A 24,325-nucleotide genomic window follows, 5' to 3' on the forward strand; every position below is an offset into this window, starting at 1 on the left:
ATAAATCATTAGAGCTTTTGTTTACCTTTATTAATAATATCCTAGGATTTAAAAATCAAACCAGAAAAAAATAGTGCTTTTGGCTGGAGAAAAATAATTATATACTTTAGTTTCCTGAGTTCTGAAAATAATTTCATTAGCAAGATCTGAGTAGGTGAGGGCAATAAGGATCTCTATTTTGTGAACAAGGGTGAGCTTGCTGTTAGGGAGAGGGAGTTATTATAAACAGCTGTTACAGAAAATGTTGAATTTTCATCACAAATATTAAAGCTTCTCTATTTTATCTCTCAAGCCTCATTTTGTGGAACTGTGAAGTGGACATCATGTTGGGAACCTGTGCAAAAATCAGATTTTGGGAAGTAGAGTGAGGGGATTTAGTGCAATTTGAGGGAAGCACAGAGGACTTGTGTCCAGAGGTACAGAACCCCATGCAGCTTGGTGAAATGCTTAAAGCCTACAGAGGGACCCATGTAAAACCAGAACAACTTTTGGCTCATCCAAACTGTTCTTTATGCCATTAAAAGAAAGTTCTGGTCTTCCTTATGTTTCATTCATCATTCTATTATCATTCTACGCTGTTAGAAAAATGAACAGTATGATCTAGAAGAGCATCTCAATCCCACACTCACTGTCTAGTGCAAAAGTGCCTCAATGAGCATCACTGAATTTATCCAATAAATATATCCAATATCCACAGTTTGCCTATTTCTCTGAAATGAACCTGGAGACTTGGCAGGCTGGTCAAACTCAGACGTTGCTTGCCAAGCTGCAGAACACTAAAAAGCAGACCACAGAATAAATTTGAATTCATGCCACGGTTTTCCTTGTTGACCACCAGATAATTGAATCTAGCTGAATAATAGGTAACCACCAAGGGACTGTGATTTGATCCAGCATTCTCTGAAGCTTGTTACACTGAAATCTGCCTGACACACTAACCTCTGTGTTTTTTAGGGGGGGTGATAATTGTACCACATTGTACCAATTAACTTTATCTCCTCCTTCCAGCACTCATCACTACATAATGCCTTGTAAAGTGATCCTTGTTCAATCTGATTCTCTCGGGCTTTTTCCCCCTTTCATCCCTAAATAATAATAAAAATAATTACTTGCTTTTCCTGTTTAATAATCTTCAATGCTTTTATAAGAAAAGAAACGACAAATTTGTCAGTGTGCCAGGAAAAGGGGCATAACAGAGTAGAAGGTTCAGCCAAGAACGTGATTATGGAAGGTGACACTAATCGTGCTGGCTAGACACAGGCTGTGTCAGTAACTGAATTACACCCACACGAAGGAATAAAAATCTGAGAGCTGAAAGAAAGACCAGTGAGCTCTCCCAACTCATAGCAAATCTTCCTTATGTAATATTATATGAATTTTATCTTTAAGTTCTGATTCTTTAAAAATTAGGGAATATAGCAAGGATTCTTTCTAACCCCATTTCCTCAAACCTTGCTTTCTTGCCCAGCCTGAAATCTGAAATCTTTTATTTCTGGGATCTTATACTGATCTTCAGTAAAAAAGAGGACCAAAACTCTGCATATCTTGCATCCACTGAATATATTTACTGTTTAGCCCTCCCATGCTAAACCCATGAGAAATTCTTTCCCAAAGAACCCAGTAAGGGCTGGAAGCATCTCAGGAGAATATTCAGAAAAGCAGAGAGCAGAAGGCAAAATAGGGGTGTGATTTTTATCTTTCACATTTTTAAATTTAAAAATAAAGGCCTCCAAAAGCAAGGAATAAAATGAGGCAGAGTTCATATTGTCAGCTTTGAATTAGGTATCAGGGGTCACAGTTCATTGGATCATCAGCTTGTAAGGACAATGCCTTTTAACATGTCTGTGTCTAAATCTGTCAACATTCTACCCAGACACTGCAGACAAGGTGCACCTCTCACCTGACTGAGAATCCGACCACATTTCTTCCCAATTTTTTCCACCAAATCAAAGATTGGGAAGTTCCAACTATTTAGCTGCTCCATCAGGGGATCCAAGTTGTCCATAACCAGAGGTTCAGGAGCCAGTACAGGCTTGTCCTGTGCCAGAAATCAGAATAAAAGAGGACTGTTAGTTCAGTGAAGCATCTCAAGCAAAAATTGATGCTCTTAAAAGCTAAAGTCACATTAGCTTCGTGTGTAAGTCAGTGGTATTTCATTCAGCTCAGTGCAGATGTCCTCATTTCTTGCAGCCCTGCAGCTACTCACTCTCCTTTGTAATGTGTTTCACTTGAATGGATAGGAAATTCTGTTTATGAAACAGCAGTGTCTGCACTGAGACTCACTCATTCATTCACTCATGGGAATCATTCATTCATTTCCAAGGGAGGCTGCCTTCATTGTGAAATTCACTGTGGTACAGAGAGAAAAGCTCTCAGTTTCTGCTGCTGCATCAGGACCAATTCACTAGACTCTAACATGGCTAACAGAGCTCAGTCCAAGTGAAGATTTGTAGTCCTTAAACTGAAACCTATCAGTTTCTCAAGGTCTGCAAATAAAAGTTGGGTTGTGCATCCATTTCACATTTCTCCCAGTATACTCCCTGGAATTTTATTTCACTTAGAAACTGCAGATGAGTAAACGCCAGAATGTTTCAAGCAAAATGCCTTCTCTCAGCATGTCCAACTCCAGCAGATTACAATAAATTTTTCAAGAGCTCCTGCCAACTGCAGATTATTAATTCAGTTGTACAACAGACTGTGGAAAACTTAACTGAACAAAGCTTTCCTTCTGCATCTCAACAGAGCTCACAGCTGAATGCTGTGAGACAATCATAATTTGTTCATCACACTGAAACATTTGTTGTTTAACACAACAATACCTTGCAGCACCCCTAGACCACATTTTTTTTTCTGCAGGTATCTGGGTTTTTTGTTAGTTTGATTTTTGATTTGTGTATTTTTTCCCCCTCAGTGTCAGCATACACTCATTCTGTTGTGCTGGAGGAACTTAGAGGAGCTACCTCAGGTGGTGTCAAAGGATGCAGGATGATGGTCTCGGGTGTGTAGGACCTACAGCCAGATCCCTTCCGTGGCTGCTCCTTGGAGCAATCCGTGTCATCATCGTTCTGCACGATGTCACTGCTGTCGCTGTTGTTGGTCTCGTAGTCAGAAGTGGCTTGAGCAGGATCATCTACAAACACAAATCACAAAGCCTGTGGTGTGAACAGCAAGGGTTTCATGGAAGTCATCCTGTGACCTGGATAACAGCAACAGGAGCTCTGACTCATAATACATATGTGCTGCTTGGCTGGCTCCGAAGTCGGACAATCTGTCCAAGGGCATTGAAGATATACCCTGCAGAGTGTAAAAAATGGCAGCAGGGAATGAAGAGAGAAACAATTTTGAAGACCATTATTTAAGTAAATTGAGGGGAACAGTACAGCCTTTATAATTTAACTCCATAAGCATTTTGTTCGTGTTGTACATATGAAAAGGGAAGGAGCATTTGGACATGAAATTGTCAAAGACAATTTGTATGGACTGACCTGTGTGTGTTCTCCTTTTATGACAGACAAGCTCGTCTGCCCTTTTAGTGGATGATTACTGAATTTGAGGGAAAGAGGTGTTTTTGACAAAGAATTACCTGTTCTGTTCAGGGTGTGTGTAGTAGCATCATTTCTATTTAGTGTCCCATTGCCAGCTTCTATTTGGTTGTAGGGTCTGCCACAGCTGAAATACATCAAGAAACACACACAATATGAAGAATCACGTGCCTTAGACAGTCGTGTGTAAAAGGATTTCCCACTGGCAGTGTGAGATTATGTCATACAGTAGAAGTCACGTTCTAGGGTATGCTCTCCAGACAAAAATCACAGGAGAGTCCTAAAGTTTTATTGCATCTCGGGACAAAAATACTTGGATTAACTGCCTACCACCATTAAATTTGTGTTTTCAACAGTAAACCTGAACCATGTGATTTCTTCAAATGGATTTTTTTATTATTCCTTAAGTATACCAGCACAAAATAAATCCCCTAGTTCTATACTACAGATGCCCTATAAAGATGAATTAAAATTATGAAGCTGCCAGAGTCCCATACAATCATACAGAATTCAGTCTGAACACAGTCATGATCTGGCTTCACTCTTCTGGCCTAGAATTTGAATATGTTCCTCTTAAGGAGGAAAATTATATTTTATCATTACTTCAGTGACAGCATACCAAGTACATAAGAACTAAGAGGGCAGAGTTTGCTTCATCATTTCCAGAACAGAAACATATTTTGGGAGGAATCACAATATTATGACCTTTTAAAATGACTGGCACTTCCCTTCCATTAAAAAGCTTTATTCCTTGTGTATAGTTCCCTTTAAACCCTAATTACAATCTGACATGTCAAAATTTTCTCTGATTTGAGTCAGCATTTTGTGGCATATCTTATATATAACAGTCTTCACAAAGCAAGTATTACAGAATTATTTGAATTGGTCAAACTTTGTACTAGAACTTTGAACCATTTTAGAGTTCAACATATAAAAATGGCTTAATTCCCATGCCAGCTAGCTTTTGACTGGGTCATCCAAACATATCCTCGAGCCTGGTATGCCCTGAAAACATCATGAGTTCCTGAAAGAATTTCAAATAAAAATGCTAATCTGTATTCAATGATACCTGTAGTGCATAGCCAAGCAAATAAATCTTCTATCAGTCAGGTTGATAAACAAGATGAAAAAGGTATTAATTTCATTACTATCTCAAACAACCTCACATTGATTCTTTTTTGACATGTTTTAATGCAATTCTTAAATGTTCTTTTTAATAGAAGGTTTCCAGAAATGAATGCCACTCGTGAAATAACAGTATTTGGTTGAAGTGGTAATAAAATCACAGCTTAATAAGACTGCAGCACCTTTATGCTATATTCCTGTTGTGTAATATAGTTTTACTTTCAAATTAATCTCTCCAAATCCCAATTCTGGTATTCCTTTGGAAAACTCTTAAAAGCACTTAAGTTTCTATTTAGTCATCTAAATCCAACTCAAAAGCCTGTTTGAATCCTACTCCGAACTCCAGTGAGGATGAGCAAACTTGCAATCTCAATTTTGACTTTCTCACAGCCACTTCCTAGCCTTGCACACAGCACACTGAGACACATCCAAAGTCATGGGATTGAAGGCAGCAACTAAAAACTATTTCCAAAGATAGTCAAACTTGATAGTGCTCTCTGCTGGCTGGCCACTTGTGCTGTGGCCAAAAGTAACATCTGGTGAGTAAAGCAACCTTGAAGCTGCACTGGAAAAGGCTTGGGAATACCAGTTTCCCACTGTTCTGAACTGGACACATACTGCAAACTCCAGTAATTTGATTTAGCAACTGAATCCTTTCTGAGAAGACAAGCAGAACAACTTTCTTTCCAAAATTCAACTTTTGCAAAGCAGGTCTGGTCTGTGTTACCTAATAAAGGGGCACTTTAAAGTAAGAAAGGTAAACTGTGTTACTGGAGCTCTGAGCAGTAGAAAAAATTCATCTGCAGTTGATTTCTGGAAAAAAAACAATCCCCACAGTATCTAATCTGACTCTGCCTAGGGAAGACAGGATCCACTCCTCCTGAGTGAAGGCTCAAAATCACAGAGTCTTCAGGCCCTAGCTGCCAGATTTTTCTATGCCACATCAGGTGCCTGCTGTGCAAGCATTGGCCTGTGACCTAAAGGTGACTGCTCATGTTAATGGCATGGCTCCATGGCTCATGTTTACAAGCTGAAATCCAGTTTTGGGATCTGCAGGTTATTGACAAAGAATTTATTTATGAATCAGGCTGTCCACCTGACAGGAGCAAAAGTAATAAACATAGCAATAAACATAGCCAACAGTCTCCTAATTAAAAAGTATTTTGTAGCATTGATCTACACATTTATTGAAGTACTATAAACCTGAAATAGCAATATAAACACTGTAGTAAATCACAAAAACTTGTAGGTGGGCCAACAGAACACGTTCATGAGAACAGTGTGAAATGATTGCAAGGCATGTCAAATTACCATCTTACCTGCTGCAGATGATGGAGGGGCTGATGATAGGGTCTGACAGGCTAGGTGCACTCTGAGTAGAAGTTAAGACTTTGTGTGGCTTTAGGCCCTGCTTGGTGTCAGTGTCTGTAGGCTCTGGAAATGACACAGAAGATGTTTTTCCAGTAGGACTCGTGGCAGGCGTCCCCTGGATCGGTGAATGGCACGGGGAGGTGAGAGGTGAAATATTTGGTGGAATACCTGGCCAAGGACAAGAGGAGTCTTGTCAATTAACAGAAGTGGCAGATGGCTGTATTAGCTCACTGTGCAGAAATACTCTTCTTGAGATGCACCAGCCTAGTCTCCAAACCCAAAATAGATAAAAGAATACCCTTCTCCACTCTGAGCCAAGCCCAGGACTGCCACAGAGTGAGGAACTTCCACTGCTATCAGCCACTTTTACCTGCTGAAGATCTGGCTCAAAATAAAAAGCATATTTTCCCTGGTGAGCAGGATGCACTAAGTGGATGAAATGAAAGAGGAGTTTGTGGTATGACTGCTGGTATCAACATGTGCTAGTGACAGAGACACAGCCCCAAACAGGCAGTTCCCAGGCCCATCTGCAGTTTCTTTCTCACCATCTCTAAAGCAGATCAAGGGAGGCTTACACAGATTCCCAGGAAATTTGGATTTCTACATGTTTGAAGACTAGCAATAAAGCAAAAAGAGCAATTTTTAGTAGCCATACATTATACAAAATATTGCACTTCTGGGGCCATTTCTCATAGATTTTAGCCTTGATCTTCAGCTTGAGTTAATTTTTCAGTATCTGTCGCTCACTGAGGGAGAGACTTGCAACCATTTCTTCAGCACATGGTAGTGTACACCTGAGCTAGAGCACAGAAATTGCCAATATCCACATGTGCAACACTAGCAAGATGTAGTTCTCTCTGCCCCTTATTCCACCTGAGCATCACTGCCAAGGTGAAATGCACTCAGTGTTTAAACAAAGTGCTGCCTTCTCTTGCAATCCACTTTACAATTCCTAGTCTCAGACAAAATGAGACTCAGAGTAAGTGCAGAGGACCAAACTTAATCTATCTTGAAAGGAAATGCACGGAAATTGAGTTACCTCCTGTTCTGAAGTTTGTAGGAACTCAGCCCCAGTTAATTTACCACGTTCACCTTCAAAGCCAAAGGACAGCAAGGCTTTAGGAATTTGAAGGGGTTTTATGTTTGAATTTTGCCCTCTATCTAAATGCATTCCAGACACAAAAATTATCTTAAAATAAGGCAATATGTTGATCTAACTTTATGAAATATTAACCTTGCAGGATATACGTATACAGTTCCAGTGTTTTTTCCCTGATAGAAACTTACTGTGATAGGGGGCTAAAATATAATTTACTGATGAAAATCCAAGAGTTTAAAAAAAAATCTGATAGTTACTGTGCTGTAATTTGGAGATATCCAGCATCTCTGTTTTGATTAAGGGTATTTCTTCAGCAAATGTGGTATGTATTTAGTGTCTTAATTCAATGATTGCAAGTAGGATATAATGCTAATCTTGACATCAGAACACTACAGCCTTCACAGCAATTAAAATGTTATCAGATGGCCATGACACAGGGAAATGGCTTTAAAATACTGGAAACCTCTGTTTCACATTTATGAATTCATTGAGCTATCAGCTTTCCATCCAACAAAAATGTGTCTTTAAAAACATTTCACAGTCTGTTAGTTGCACAAGGGATAGAGCTGGATTATTATCTATCTGTAAGATATATGTTACCAAGTCATGTTCATAACTTTTAGAGGATGCAATACTTATGGTCTTCTTTTAACAATTTGAAACAAGTCCTGAGAATTTAAACAGCCCTTTTCACAATAATGCCTCTAATCACAGCAAGATTTCTACTGCTAGTAGGGATCCAGTCTCTTGAAATATTTTTTGTTGTGTGTATTTTTGGTTTTTTTTTTTTGTTTTTTTTAAGTAATTTACTAGAGAAGGTAACCACGAATAAAACTACTGGAAAAAAGCAAAGCTTTTTTCAATAATAATCCAACATTCAATCATTTACTGGAAAAAGTGAGAAAAAAGTGTGTCTTGCTACAGCAGGGATTTTTTCAAAATCAAGACAAAAGAATAAAAATACAAAGAGAATTTTTAAGTACATCCATGCACGTAGGTCCTCCAGAACTTCTTCAAATGTGCAGTGTTGAAGATTTAAAACAGTGACTTCAATGAGATGTGAAATTACGTATGAAAACACTTGAGTTTTTTTTTTTCAAAATAGGTAGAACTAGCAGTATTTTAAAATGGGAATGTTTTCATGCATAATTAAAGACACATTTTATAAATTAATATATTTGTATATTTAGCTAAATCAACTTATAATAATAATAATTTTATGTTAACAATGAAGCTTCGTAATACACAGTTTCTGCTTCCAGCTCAAAATGGATTCATGTAGGTTGTGCTTAAGGAAATCTCACTCAAGGAATATGCACAGACAACTAATGCCACAAATGTTATGCAAAGTACCCTGCTATAGCCAAGGGAATAAAAAAATATATAAAAGATACAAATCACAATTTAGTATTTCACTTGCTGCATCATGTCATGGCTAACTTACATAAATCAAAAGAGTCAAAACATTTACAAAGGGCATGACTACAATCTATGGTACTTTAAGCAGCTGTGTCAGGGTTTTTTTTGTTGTTCGTTTGGTTTTTGGGGTTTTTTTGTTTTTTTTTTTTTTCTTAAATAAAAGAAATAACCATATTATACTGATGGAAGAATAATAAAAGCAGCAGGTTGGACAGAGAACAAAACCTAGTCATGAGAATGCTAGTCAAAGCTAGTCAAAAGATGTACCAGCTAGTCACAGGGAGCAGTTAAGTGCTGCAGTAAGGAAGAAAAATTATAAAGAAAGGCTTCATAAAATCAAACCTGCTCTCCTGGAATCAGTGGCTGGCCTTTCAGGCTAGCACTTTGCAAGCTGCCATGTGAAAGCAATCCTGGTGTGAGCAGTTCCTTAGCATAACAATCTATTCCTGGGTGGAAAAACAACTGGCACCTGTATAAACAGTTTTTAAACCATTAGATAGAAAAATGAAAACTATCTCTCACAACTCTCCCTGCATGTACACCAATCAATACAGAATAACAACTTGTAATAACCAATAAATTAATTGGCAAGAAAGCCACTGACTAACTGGAGTCCCACACGAGGTCTGCAAAACTGTATAAAAGGGAGTTATATGAATAAAGAATGGGCTTTTTCTACCATGTAGAAAACAGAGTTTGTGTGATTTATTGCCACAGTTACTCACCTTGCCGGCTCTGCCGTTTGGCATTCAGGTGGTTGGCAGAGGACACGGCGTAGGAGGTGGAGAAGGACCTGCTCTTGGTGATTGTCATCAGAATGGAGCTGTTCCAGGAGTCAGAGCTGTCAAACCAGAGCACAAACAAGCAACATTCAACATGGGAAAAAGCCTCAGTGGCAGATCTTACGAAGTTTGGAGCTGCAGCAAAAAGTACGTGATACTGAGATAGCTCAAAATCTGCTGAGAGAAATAGCATCTATGGGTTGGCTGAAGTGGTGCTTGTGAGGCATTCAGTACCACCTTCAGCAAAAATATATACAATGCAGACAGTCCAAAGCTGGACTTCCCTCAGTGCTGAGACCTATTTGCCTTATTTATACAAAGATGCCTTCATTATATTGTTCTGACAGCATAAAGAGGCTCAAAAGCTGACTTAAGTTAAAAGTTTATGCTCTCTTTTAACAGCTCCTTAAAAGAGCCAGAAGTGACAAAAATTCTCAGCAGAACTGGAAACCCAGAGTCCTCTGCTGCTGGTGCCACAGCAGGTACTGGAGGAACTCCTCAGGAGGCTGGGGAGGGCTGGAAGCATCCTGCATGGGTGTGGTTAGTGGTGTGCCCCTTCATGCCTTAACCTGGTGAAATGCCTGCTGCATCCCCCCAAAAAATGTCCCTCTCAGACCCTGGAGACATCAGTACAAGAGAATTGTGCTGAAGGAATCCGGGTGCACGTGTTCTTGTGTGTGGGGAACAGATGTCAGTCCCCTGCAGCAGCATAGGTTTATGATTTTAGCCAGAATAGGCCAAAATGTTCTGCACAGCCAGAAAACTGTATTTATAATCACTTTCCTGAATGACACCCATCAAATGTCAGCTTTTTGCAGGGATTCAGCACTGGCTCTTATCAAGGCCTGTGAGCTCTCTGGATGGGTCTGCCAGGCAGCTCAGGCTACACATTTCTCCTCACAGCCTCGCATCCAAGTGATGAGGAGACACTCAATGCTCAAGACAGACTTTTAAAGTAGCATAGCTACAGCTGAGCTTGAAAAAAGTAAACTTAAAGGAAAAAATAAAAAGCATTCTTAAAGAAAAAAGCATGTGACGCTGTATTACCCGTGCAAGCATCTTGTTTTGGAATAGTAAGTACTACCTACAAAAATTGCTGATTGTCTTCATGGGCTCAAATTCTTAAAATCTGTGATGAAGTGAGGCCAAGAAAGAATACAGATGTTTTTTGTTTTTTTTTTTTTAATGGTTTTGTTTTGTTTTTTAATTGTCATGAGGAATATAACGCACTGGCCCACTGTGGAGTAAAATAACCCCAATAACTGAACCAAACATCTCTGACCCACATTCTTTCAGTTCCTACAGGAGAATCACTCGATATAAAAGTGGGTGAGGGGAAGAATGTGCAAGTTCTATTATTTTTCCAGTATAATGTTTACGCAGTTAAGTGACATAGGGTTGGAAGAGCACAGAATTACTAATTTCAAACTGACAGTTACGGGGGATTTTTGCAAATATCTGATTACAGAAATCCAGAAGTCATGTCCCACATTGTGAGGAATAAGTTACATGTTTTGTAACTACAGAATCTGCTATAGGGCAATTCCTGTGTCAGCCTCTCTCCTACTGTTCAACTTATGAAATGTTTCTTTCTCTATGACCAGTGGAGTGAATTTGGTACAGGGGAAGTGGCAGATAACCAAGATATGTTTTTTTCTCTTCAGCTCAAAATTCTTCTCCTTGAAAGCAGATCTCTCTTGGTCTGCCAAAACTTTTAAAGCTAGACTTATAGGATTCATTTTCCCCCTTTCTGGAATACACATTTCTTCTCCTACTGTGAAAGAAGTAGTGCAAACAGTAGGCTGGGAGGCTTGACAGAGCTATAATTACACAACTGGCTATGACATTAAACATAGGAAGAATTGATAGCCTGCTTAGCTGGCTCCTCATGCAGAATTATATAACAACCACAGCAAAGGACCAACAATAATATTTAATTGCTCTCCCTCTGATTCCCATCTTGGACACTTACACACTATGTGAGAGTGGGATCAACAGCATAAATCAAATGCACCCCAGGAACCACAGGTCTGTGAGTGAAAACCTCTGCATTTGGTTACAGCTTCCTTATATTTACTTTTACTGAGGCAGATGGGACTTCTCACAAAGGGAACTTTGGCAAACCATGTATTTTTCTTGCATGAGACTTTCAGGGTTCTCTGCAGGCTGCCTTGAGCACCTCCACACCCTGTATGACAGCCCCATCCACGGGATAGATTTAGGTACCCGAAGAAAGGTCAGCCTAGGAAAAAACCTGTTCTTTGGGACAGCATTTCCCCAATCTATCCAACAGCCAACACTGGTGATGCTGGGCCTTCCAAGGTCCTTTTTCCCCACTACCAGCACCAAATTTTGAATTTTATAAAAGCACATTACTCTTCTGATGTCACAGCTCTGAATTCTCTTCTTGAATGCAGTGCTTTCATTCTGATCCTCCTTTCCCCAATGTCTCTACACCCTTTCTTCATCCACCAGCTCCAAGATGATGGCCCTTGCTGAGGTAGGGAGGGGACCTGAACTTTATTCTCACAGGGTTGTAAGACAACTCGCTGCTCTCCACCTTCCTTTGAAGGCTCTGACTAGAACAGAGAAGTATCCATGAAACCAGAAAGGAGGAAATCCTGTTGTAATTACATGATGTGGAGCTATTACAACTTTTATTACAACCTCTGCAAATCCCCCAAATAAGCTGTCTGCTGGCCATAAGCAGCTGAGCAGACACAACTCTCTCTCTCCATCTCATGGGAGGACCATGTGCTTCATGATTCCAGCTCAGGGATCAGACCCTGAGAAGAACAGGAGATGGAGAAGTGCTTTAGGAACTGGTTTAACGACAGGACCACATCATTAGGTGTGTTTTAAAAACGGCTGGGTTAACTGCTGCAGTTTATCTTGGCTAGGCAATAACCACATAGGCAATCCCTGCATATCAAGAAAACTTTAACCAGGTATCTTGCCTTTCTTCTGATTTTATTTGGCAGTTCTACAATTCATTAGGATAAATAGATTTCTTAAAGTTTCTTTTTCTACCCAATAATATGAATAATTTTGGCATAATCTGACAAGAAATGGAAACGCTGCTTCTTTGGCAAATCAATTTAGAAAAACATGAAGAAATAATTCTAACACAGTTCACAGCCAGCATTTTTGAATGCGTTTTGAACACAGAACCAAAGAAATCTGCCTGAAGAGAAACATAAAAGTGAGAGGAGGCCATTTGTAACCTGGATGAAGAAGACTCGTGAGGTTTGATGCTGGCACTGCGGTCCCTTCTCACTGGAGCTGGCTCCAGAGTGGGCAATCCTGTGGCTGATGTGGTTGTGGTCCAGGTTGAGGACACTCGTCTCAGCAGTCCTGGAGGCAAACTTCTCCGTAAGCGCTGTGGAGAAACCAGTTCCTTACAGTTTGTACAGGCTTACAGAACCTCTACACATGCACAAAATAAACCATTTCCATTTGTTTCATTCTGTCTGACAACACCTTTAAATCTGGGTTCTCCCAGGGATTATTCATTTCAAACACAGCCAATGCTTTAAATGCTTGGAGAGTCTGGACCATCCTTCCTATCTCAAGTGTAAAAGAAGGTGTGTATATATATATACATATATATATATCTACAGCCCCATAGCCACAGATGTTCAACACCTGATGTGGCCAAGGGTACTTCAACAAGTTAGCAAGGCCAAAAAGGTGACTGAAGCATCTGTCATAAAAGGACAGGCTGAGGGAGCTGAAATTGCTCAGTCTGAACAAGAGAAGTCTCAGGGTAGATCTTACACAAAAGATCACAAAAGTACACAAAAAGCTAAAGGGAAGGTGTAAAGGAGGAGGCCCTTTCTAGGGGTACCCAGTGACAGGACAGGAGGCAGTGGAGCAAGAACTGAAGCACAAGGAATTTAACTAAAATGTAGGAAATTTTTTTTTTTTTTTTTTTTACTATGAGGAGGACTGAACACAGAGAAGGTGCCTGAAGAAGCTGTGAAGTCTACATTCATGGAGATACTCAAAACCCAACTGGACATGCTCCCAAGCAACCTGGTCTAGGCTGAGCCTAAATAAACTTTCACCTCAATGAGCTGAGGGATAGGACTGGACTAGACAATCTCCAGATGCACTTTCAACCTCAACTACTCCGATTTAAACTGTTATGAATCCTCAGAATCAGAGATTCAAGGCAAGAAAGGCTGTAAGAAAAATAAGGCAGGGGAGCTCCAACTTTTTTCCCTGCCATATCTACTCAACCCCCAAAGATTACACACTGAAATAAAACTTTCATGCTCTGGGATATGATGTCTCAAAAAGCTTAGAGGAAGCATCACTGTTTACAGCAGATTTTTCTTGACCACCCTGTGTTTTTCTTTCACCTGACTCTTCCATTTCTCCAATTAACAGGATTCACATGTTTTTTTCAAATTTTTGAAGGCAAAGATAATAAAGGATCTTTTTTGGAGCCCGATTTGCTGTTGCAGATCCTATAATTTTGTAAGCTGTTTCTCTTATGAAGTTCTCGTGAAGTGTTTATAGTTAAGAATTAAAATAAATATATCTGCAATGGAGAGCTTGGACTTTGCCAGAGGGTTTTGAAATATGAGATGGAAGACATCTGTGGTTCTGAAGCTCAGAGCTGCAGATAAATATGTTAACACATTATCTCCTTACACGAAATGCTCAGTGTCAGATACTTAAGGTGAAGGTCTTAAATCTGCTTTGAGACACTTTAAATAAAGACATGCAAACTATTTATTTTTTGAACCATAATACATTTAGATCAATTAATTCTTCAATCAAATTAGTTATCCGTAGCATTAACTCATTTCTTCATCCTTCATTTCTCTCCTCCTCAAAGAGTATTATGCAACAGCAAACTAGTATCTGTTCCCTCTGTGTGCTCATGTGATAGCAGTGCTCTTCCACTTAACTCTTCCCCTCAGAGCCTAGGGTACAGCCATTATGGATATGGTCACTAAAATAAACTGGGAAATGTGCTTAAAAACCTGTAAACATCCATTTCGTACATACAGCTGCTAAACAGGCAAATAGGGTGGCAATTATCATCACACTAAACTATAATAAAAGAATCACGAGCGTTGCAATTCAGATGCCTGGAAATGCTGGAATGAGTGACTGGCTGTGCCATTTAAACTGTAAAAAACATAAAAGCACTTGCCTATGTAATGTACTCTGCCTATATTTAATTTTACAAGGGAGGCTGCAGTACAAAAGAATTTTGGTTTAGTTTCAGAAATGAAAAATGTAAGCTGTGCAGGACAGCTAATTAGCAACAAACCTACAATTCACACTACTTCCAACCTGATGTGCTCTTTCTAGCTGTTCACTTGCAAAGTGTGGGTGGTTAACACTGGTTATTTCCTACCTGATCCCTGAGGATTCATAAAGCCGTTTTTCAAGGCAGTATTATATATATCTATTTATGGTTCTGCCTTTTTCTTCTCAAGACAACTTCCATGAGCTCACAGTATTTGTCATCCTAATGATTGTGATATTTTTGTTAGTTAGCTTGTGGGGTATACAACAGTTTAGACGTGATCCAAAGCACTTGAAGGCCATCAATAGAGACTTTTTCATTGACTTCTGTAGGTTTCACCCTTCTGATTAAGGGAAGGAAGAGATAGGCTCCAGCGCTCACCTTGGGAATTGCAAGTTTCTCTCCTTTCTCCGGACACTCCTCCGAGTCGGAGCAGGTGTAGTTCTCGCTGAAGGACACCAAGGGATTCACCCTTGGCTTGTGGATGGCCTGGAAGGTCAGCTGTGTGTTGAGCAGGTTGCTCACTGTTCTCAGCGACGTGCAGACGTTGGGGGGCAGCGAAGGATCGGCCAGGAGGTCTGTGATGAGCCCGTGTGCTTCTCCCATGACAGCGATGTCCACCGTGATGCTGGTGCCAGAAGACTACAGAGGAGAGAAATGACACAGGTGAGACAACAGAAGTGAACAACCTGCTGAGCACTGCCTCAAGCTGTGGTGAACTCTCTTCACAGCTTCTGCTAAAGCAGCTGCAGGTGGAAAAATAACAACACAAAATAATTATTTAAATACAGAGAACAACGCTGAATAGATCAATCATCGGTCTGCAAAGCCTTTGGAATTCCATCATATCTGATTTCACAGCTTTCACCATCTGCAGCTGACTCAACCCCTCTGAATAAATTGTTCAGGCTCCCTGTGGAGACATGGTCAATAGCCAGGGCCTATTTGCACAAACAATTTTTTGGAGACATGGCTTGGGATGGGAGGAGACTCTCCTCAGAGATGCCCGAGTACTAACTACAGAGCAACTAATCTAGAACAACTAATGTTCAGTGCTTAGGCCTAGATGAGTGAAATTAATCCCAAGCATATACTGAGATTTGTAAAATATCTCAATGCAAATAAATTATAGTATTCTGGTATGATAGCAACAACATTCTTCTCCAAGCAATTGCATTTTAGGCAGCTATGCCAAAACTGAAATGGAGTAAAAAGCGGATTTTTTTAAACCTTAAAGTTTTCAAGTCTGTGAATTGACAGCTAAATAGTACAATTTCAAAGATCTGAGGATCTTGAAGCTCTAATAAAGAATAGCGAGACTTGGATGCACACAGAAGTAAAACACCAAAAAAGGCAGAAGGCATATGGAGTTCCAGTGCAGAAGTGACATTTCAGCCTCATTAACGGGTGCACTGAAATCCACCATAAATTCTGCATGGAACTGCTGTTTCAAGGCACTCCAAGAGTGACCATTTTCCCTTTGTTGTGTCTCTGACACGTAAGCTCAGTCCTGCTGTTACTGTTTGGGGCTTAGCAGGTGTACGTGCAGTTTCCCAGAGAGACCATTGCAGCAGATTTTGTACTAATTTGCTTTCATGTAGTTCTTAGAAAAAGCTAAAATACATAGTTTGTTAAACGGGGAAGTTATGTCTGTGAAAAGAATGTACAAGTTACTTGGAGTGGCAAGCAAAGAGCATGGAGAATTGGTCAGACTGAGAAGGAGAGTGATTAAAGCCCCAGCCAGGAATGACTCATCAGTGACAGCATTCATGGACCTCAAAACACAAAGAACAGAGTAACACAACGTGACACTGCTTCGTTCTCAGAAAAAGCTTTACAGGCAATAAAAAAGCATTTCTGAGGAAAGTGATATATTAGTCAAGTATAGCTAAACCTCTTCCTTCTGTCTTCCCAGTTGCATAACGTGGACATCAGGCCCTTTGGCAAATAGATGCTTCACTCCCCTGATCCCTTCTTCGTGTCCTGCTTCTTGCTAAGACTGAAGTAAGTTGCAGGACCAGAAGATAGGTATCCTCACTCACCATCCTCTCACAAGCCTCTTGCCACATTTCTTTGCCATGCTATGAAATACCATAAACCAGAAACTGCTTAATCTACTGGAGTGCTATTTCATCCTGCTGAAAAAAATTAATGCCTGAATTTAACTTAATGGCTCCTTCATTGCTTCATATCTCCGGAGTGCACGCAAATGATTCTGGCAGATGCTAAAGAAAATTCTTAAATTAAAGGACAAGGCTTGGGATGGGAGTAATTAATTATCTATCTTAACCTCAGCCATGGCAAACGGACCAAAGGGGAGCGAGGCAGAATACATGACTCAAAATGAGATAGAAGCCTCATATTTTCAGCAAAACAGTGTCATCTACATCTTGAAATTCTATTAAGCCTGGAGCCTGGAGTAGTTGAGCACCAATCAGAGGCAGAGATTAACACTTCTATGAAGTAAACAAGTCTGACTCAGCGGGCTGTAAGCAGAGGTTCTGTACAGCAGCACTGATATTTTGCAAAGCAGCCAGCATTGTTCTCCATGATTAGCACCAAGTGGGGAGAGGGAGCGCCCTTCTCCACGGTGCATTTCTGCCACAGGGCCCCCAGATCCCTGTGTTGTCACCTGTGTTGGTGACCCCTGCCTTGACTCTGAGACCCAGCAGATTTGTCCCAATGAAATGCCAGGCTGTGATGAGTTATGTGACTCAAGAAGTAGGAATGGTTCATCTATATCAGGGTCAATTTAGAGAATGATCAGACTAGGCTGACTAGGTAAAATTACAGCTATTTAAATTACTATTTTCTAAAAATTATTACAAATTCAACGCATGGGAACGTTTAAAAATATTTTACTTTTCAGTGTCTCTACTAAAAAACAGTAGAGAACTGCATATGCTTTGCAGAATATTATTCAGAAAGTAGATGATAATGTGTTTCCCTAAAGAGCAAGGAGACCTGGAATTTAGTGTAAATCACTGTGATGATGTGAAAGCAAGAGAGTAAATGGCTGAAAATTTGAGATTAATGTAATCACATATATGCATATGTATTGTATATATACACACAGACACACATGCATACAGATATATATTCGGAGTCTTCTTTTAGGGTAAAAATGCAGACAAAATCCACACTCAGCCTCTGTAAGTTGTTCTTTAATGTGCATAGCCTCTGCATGAACTGATTTGGATTCTTTCCAAACCACTTTACTCATTGAAGCTCCAAGGCCGGATACTTGGGAATACTGGCATGAACAACGTTTGCAAACACTAACAAGCAACTAATTTGATAAAACAAAACAAAACAACGAGGAGCAAAGATAAGGTGAATTTAATTTCACAATGGTCAGCGTTCATTTGCTCATCTATGCCAATAATTGTGAATGCAGTTCCCTCCCATGAATTTTGGATAAGACTGGCTTGCTGTTCATTTTGTGACTTCATTCCAGCCCCGATTTCAGCAATGTCATGCAGTGACTAAAACTGAAATGCTCTGGGGCATGAGAATGAGAAAGCAAACAGGCTGGGAGCAAAAGCAAAACTAAACAGGCTCATTTTTAACTAAGATAAGAAGAAAAAATAATTCCTTATGATGCTGAAAAACAGCTGGTTAGGCCACAGTGCCATCTGGAATTCCTAAGTGAGCCCAAATGCACTTGCTGCATGTTTTGAGGCTTCCTTTTATGTACAGAAAAACCAACCAACCAACCAAAAAAAAAAAAAGCCCTAAAACACACTGCTGCATGTGCAGGACCAAACCACAAAAGCAGCATGTCCCAGCATCACACTGATGATTTTTGTCAGGGCAGGAAACAACTGTAAGGAACACTCTTATATTCATATACTAAAACAGTATTCTGGAAAAGTTTAATAATAATTTAGAATTTTTAGGTTTGAATAATTTGTTTTGGAGTCTGCAACATGACTCGAAAAGTTCTCAAAATTTGCATAGCCTTCACTGGGCTTTTCTATTCCAATCCACAAAATCCCCTTTGTTTTCTTCTGTTAAATTATATTATGCACAAAACTCTAAGAATAGCTTTTTACTCAGTAGGAGGAAAAAGCAGATAAAACTGTGCAGGAAAAATGAATTTAGGAAAATAGGAATAACAAATTCCTTGAGCCATAAGACCCAATAGATAAATTTAGGGATGAACTATTTGTGTTGGCTCACCTGGGGAGCAGATTTGACATCCATACACTTAACAGATGCCTTACCACAAAGCAAAGTCTTCCCCCTCCCCATTCATGTTTTGCATATGATTCTCATCCAGCTTAACTAAAAAATCACCCTACAAAGGGGGTGATTATCATGACAACACAAAACCAGTCAAAACTTACACAAAGGAAAAAAACCCCCAAACCAATTATCAAATACAAACCACAATTCATTTCACACAGCCTTGTGTTAGGGAGAAATAAAATCTTCATTTGCTGTGGCTTGTACAAGGAAAAGAAATGAAGGCAGAGATTTTGGCCTTTCACCACGTTACACTCAAGAACACTGTAAGCAAAAGAAAGGGGGAGCTGAGGAGAAAAAAAAGCAAAGGAAAGTGGCATCCAGCATATCTTCAATCTTCACACAATTACGAGTAACTATAAATCACAATTTGATATGGTTTCCAAGTCACATCATAAACGTTCAGGCCAAGCTGTCTGGAAACAAAATTAAAGGCAAACATAATTCTCCATTATTTTAATGTCTACAGAGCAATTTGAAGGATAAACATGAATTGGCTTCTATGGAAATAATGAATCATTTTAAAGGCGCCACAGACTTAACTACTCCACCTTCCACTGAATGACTAAGGAAAAAAGTGTGCATGCAATTCTTTCACATTTCACTTTTCTCTATTTAAAGCTCTAGAGCCAGAGTATTTTTATTTTTATTTTTCTCTTATTTTGTACTAGCACAAGATTTCAGATTTTCTCTTCTCTGGTGAGCAAAGAAGACGTTTATGAGAATGTTTTCTCCAGCTTAATGAAGCACAGCATTCCCACTGCTCTCTGGAGGTCAACCAGCCACAGGCTCTGCAAGGCACACTCTTTGGTAGGGCTGAAAATAGCATCTTCCTGTTGTCTCATCACATTGATCAAAGAAAACCTTCCCAAGGCATCTATGGAGCCCCCCTGGCTTTGCTGTTGAGTTTTTAAAGCACCCAGAGCCACACAACCACAAACCAGACACTGAGGCACAAAAGATGAGCCTACAATGAAGGAAACTCTAAATCTTGTTTGAGCCATAAGGATTGGAGTTTTAATCCTGGTTCCAAGATGTTGGATGGCACCAGCACAGGAAAGCAGAGCTACCTGAAAACAACTACACTGAACTCTGATCTGCAGGGCACAAAGTGTCATGCCTGCCACATGAAGTGTGTCTGTAATGCCAGGGAGATGCCAGAGTCCAAGGACCACAGCGCAGCCAGAGAAGTGTTTCAAAGTGGTTCTGCAAACGCAGGATCTGATGAAATGGGTCTCACAAAAGAGTCACACTTATTGTCCCCTCCCCATATTGCAATGGCCCCTCTCCTCAGCATCAGCCCTGAGGGCACAGAGTCAGCAGCAGGCAGGGTGTGCATGGATTGAGCAGCCTCATGCAGGGCTGGCTTTGTAATCTCGCAGTATATTGAACCACCAGTCTTCGACCACTACCAAGCAAGACCACTGATTTAGACCTTCCTCCTGTATCCCCACCACGGGCTAACATAAAATTGCCAGGAAGATAATAATCTCTGAAACTTCCTCCCATCTGCCACATTTGTTTGAAACTGCCAGAGAGGAGGAGCATGACTACTTTCCTTAGAAAACCAGGATGATAACACCACCATTCTTTATGAAAGAGGCACTGGTTTGAGAAGGAAATAGTTCTTTCCCCCTTCTTATAAAACCTGTGGAATGTATCACTGTCTGTAGCACGCTTTGTCTGGGGAGGCAGCTGCAGTCCCCACATCCTGCATCTCCACCTTAGGTGACACCACTCACAAAGCTCATAGTTACAGCTGACTAACTTTCTTCCATTACAGGATCTTTCAGTTCGTGACAGCTTTGTCAGCCAAGGAGCTCAGACTGAAACATAAACTGCCAGGTATTTGTCTGGGGTGAATTATTTCAGTGTTTGAGAAAAATTGCTCAGACATTTACAAGGAGACTGTCCGAGTTTTTTATCCATCCTAAAATCTCTTTGTAAACTGATACCACTTAATCTGCAGCAGGCACTGAAGGTGCAGTAAGGCCTTTTGCTTTCCCTGGCCTGATATGCCCAGATTTGGTCGTGAAGTCCTTGGGAAAAATGAAACCAAAGCTAGCCCTGCATGACCCCTGTGGGTTGTCAGAAACCCACCACAGAACTGCCCTAAGTGTGCTCACCCCCACACACTGCACGTGTGTCCTCATGCACTGTGCACACCACTGCAAAGGGCAAAGGATCACATTCAAGAAGCAGAGAATACATTTGAGCTCTTTTGCAGTTTTGGTGCCATCCGTGACTTTCAAGGGAGGCTATGGGCTCCTGCTTTCAGGTCACCCAGCAGGCTTTTCCACATTTGTTACACACCCTGAAGGAAAATATCCTGGTGGTCACTAGTAACCAAGCAGCAATGACAAGATAGATGCAGAAATAATCTCAAGGAGTGGGAGGACTGGATTTGTCCAGATTCAAGACCTACAGAGTAGGAAAGTCTGAACCCGTGTGGATGCAAGCACTGGACACAACCCAATGCAACACAATTAAATCCCTGCCATTTATATCTGACAGAAAGGACCTCACATGAACTAACTCCACTGGTACTGGCATAAAATGATACTTAATTTTCCACATTTCCTCCTGCCACAGTCGAGCAGAGCTGGAAGCCCTGGAAGGCATAGGGAAGGACAGAGGGTGTGCTGGCTGGCACAGCGTGGCAAGGGACAAGCTGCACAGCCATACATGTGCTGTGCCTCGGGCTCCTTGGGAAATCCCAGTCCAAGTGAAGACACTCAGGCAGTTGGGATGACCTCCTGCATAAGGCATGCCACGAGGAGGATCCAGGGAAAGCAGCTCCTGGAAGGAGGCGAGAGCACAGGCTGAGTTTTCTGGCCTAGAGCCGCCGGTCACAGCTTGCAAACCTCGTGGAAACTCTGACTCTGGTATTTGATGTTCCCAGCAGAGCCCTGGGGACACAGTCACCCAGCTCCAAGGGACTTTCCATGCCATTTGGCTGCCTAAAAACATTAAAACATCACGACTCTCCAGCCCGAAGAACTACTTGATGATGTAGAGCAGATCACAGAGTCAGTCACAGGGTTGATTACTTAAAAAGTAGACGCCACTCCAACTAAACTAGGAACTTTAAAAATTATTGCTTTTAATTAAAGCACAGCAGATGGCAAATATTAAATTTTAAATGGGACTTAAATATGCTTTGAGTAACACAGACCGAAGAAGACAATTCTGTGCTTCAGAGGCTGTCCTCAATTATTGTCTTACATTATTGTTCTCCAATTTGTACATCAGATGGTCACAAATTGGTAGCTTAAAGCTGATAGTTTGTGTCCATATGAAGAAAACAGTGACAACTGTCTTCAGCCTCAACTTGAGCTGCAGCAACACAAGCTGGGACCCAGCAGGAGTGGGGTGCTGGGTGCACACACAGGGGAGGACAAACCATCTATTAATACCTGGTGATCTTATCCACTGGAGTTTGCAGCTCCAGCATGCCTGCTTAGCATGGAAAGCTATTTTAATTCTACAGTGAACTAAAACAGAGCAGCCAAATACACAGCATGAGTTAAAAAAAGATCCATTGAAAGCAATAATCACCGCTCTGCCTTCTGTGTACTAACTAACCCTCCCAACATCTTCAACTTGACAGTCTCAGTTACACCAGAGCAAAGCCAAAGGAACCATGCACTGCCATATTTTCTCCCTTTCAAAGTGCTTCAGAGTCTTCTGGGATGCAACTTGAGAAGCAACCTCACAATTAGCAGCAAACTGCAGAAATATGTATGAAAATAAACCCAGCTAGAGATTCACATCCATCTCAGCCCTTCACTAAGAACTATTGAACAGTATTAAGAAGAGCATAATCAAATTTCATACATATTAAAAACGTAATGAAAATAAACACAGCCTCTAAATGAAGACAAAATATTGGGGGGCGGGGTGAAGAGTTGCTACACAGGGTGTCAAATATATTTTCAATTAATAAAAAGGCGTTGTCATACAAGAATAAACTAAAACAAAAAAAAGAAAACCTCATAAAGTTTTAAGAATGAGTGTTGAAAACCAGAATAAGAAAAAATTAGAAACTAGGAAGTAATCATCAGTGAAGCTGTAGATAAAAAGCCTTTAATGTTCAGTCTGTTCTTACTGGAATTACAACAGGGATTTGGAAATGCTAGCAGGAGCCAGATGTATATCTTGGGCCATGTTTCCCATATGCTGCAGCAACAGAGCAGAAGGATTCTGTGAAATTCTCCAGTGACCATTAACACTAATGATATCTAGTGGTCCATTTTTAAGAACAGGCTTTCCCTGAAGCCAAAGGTAGGCAGTAATATTCTGCACTTTTTGAAAGGGATAAATCCTCTGCACATCAAACTCCAGTGAGAGCCTCACTGCAGATAAATTGGTCCAATTTCAACATTTTTTTCTTCTCCATCAGACCTTGTGGTTTGCATTGTTTCAGTTCTCCTGACTTTAAGCACTCACACTAATACCAGTTAATAGCCACTGAGTGTTAGAGATGCCTCCTCCCCTTTCTCATGACTTTATGTCACTAATGAACTCCTCTGTGAAAAGAATTAATCATTTTTCTGTAACACTTGGCTTTGGATTCTTATATTATGACTCATTAAAAAAAAAACCCCAGCTGTAGCCCTAGGGACTTGCAGCCCCCAAATCCTTCATCAGAGCTGCTGCAGAGCTATTATTTCCTCTGAAGTAGAAGCTACTAACATCAAAACCATGACCTGCAAAAGTCACATTTAAGCATATACTAGGTGTGAAAATCCCCCACCTCTCCTGTGTTATTTATTGGCAGACTCTTCAATGAAGATCAGAACAGAGAGAACCAGTAATTCATATACAAGAAATATAAAACACTATCCTCTACATGCCTTCTGTGAGATTAAAATATTTTTTCACTCACCACAGATATAAACTGACAGACCAGCAAGCCCTGAGGACTGCTTTCAACCTACTTCATCCTCGACCTGCAAGGACCAACTTAAAGACACACAAGGTTAGTTTATACTGTGGGCTTATTTTGCCTCTGCTGTCACAAATGAAAAAAAAATAAAAATTGCCTGCTGAGATACAAGGTTCACAGCTGATAACCACAGGTCAATGCCTGCATCAGATAGCCATTTTCAGCACTACTGTTCTGGCCTTTAATCCACACACTGGATGCTAAAGGCTCTAGGATTTTCTAAGTCAATTCAGCAATCTCTAATTTCTTCCATGTAGCTGGTGACAGATTTGTCTTGTACACAGCTTTAATCTAAGAAAAGTCTTACTTTCAACTTGTGTATTTTACGTTGTGAGCAGTGCTTGACTTGCACTTTAGAAAAAGAAAAAAGTAAAATGCATGTAATATTCCTAATTATGAGACACTGGCTGTTTCTCAATTCTAATTAGAGATAGACCCAATCTGTACTTCTGCATCATTAATATCTCACCATGCTGAACTCTGACTTTCTGGCTCAGGGTCTGCACTATTTTATGAGGGCCAAAC

The 24,325-nt window shown here is 40.4% G+C and overlaps 1 protein-coding gene across 4 annotated transcripts in view; it reads right to left on the reverse strand.

The window, feature by feature from the left end:
• Positions 1-24,325, reverse strand: part of PDE3A (phosphodiesterase 3A) — a 228,253-nt gene that overhangs the window by 26,336 nt on the left and 177,592 nt on the right. For 3 of the 4 annotated variants that reach the window (XM_032746376.3, XM_072923770.1, XM_030263530.4), the window contains 7 exons: positions 14,986-15,246; positions 12,563-12,717; positions 9,282-9,397; positions 5,987-6,206; positions 3,584-3,669; positions 2,961-3,130; positions 1,901-2,038 (listed from right to left, as the gene is read on the reverse strand). In XM_032746376.3, the coding sequence (XP_032602267.3) occupies positions 1,901-2,038; positions 2,961-3,130; positions 3,584-3,669; positions 5,987-6,206; positions 9,282-9,397; positions 12,563-12,717; positions 14,986-15,246 (1,146 nt within the window). The remainder of the gene's footprint in view (positions 1-1,900; positions 2,039-2,960; positions 3,131-3,583; positions 3,670-5,986; positions 6,207-9,281; positions 9,398-12,562; positions 12,718-14,985; positions 15,247-24,325) is intronic. The other variant, XM_032746375.3, reaches the window with a different exon arrangement.

The sequence above is a fragment of the Taeniopygia guttata genome, chromosome 1A (genome assembly GCF_048771995.1).
Source record: "Taeniopygia guttata chromosome 1A, bTaeGut7.mat, whole genome shotgun sequence".
Classification (NCBI taxonomy): Eukaryota; Metazoa; Chordata; class Aves; order Passeriformes; family Estrildidae; genus Taeniopygia; species Taeniopygia guttata.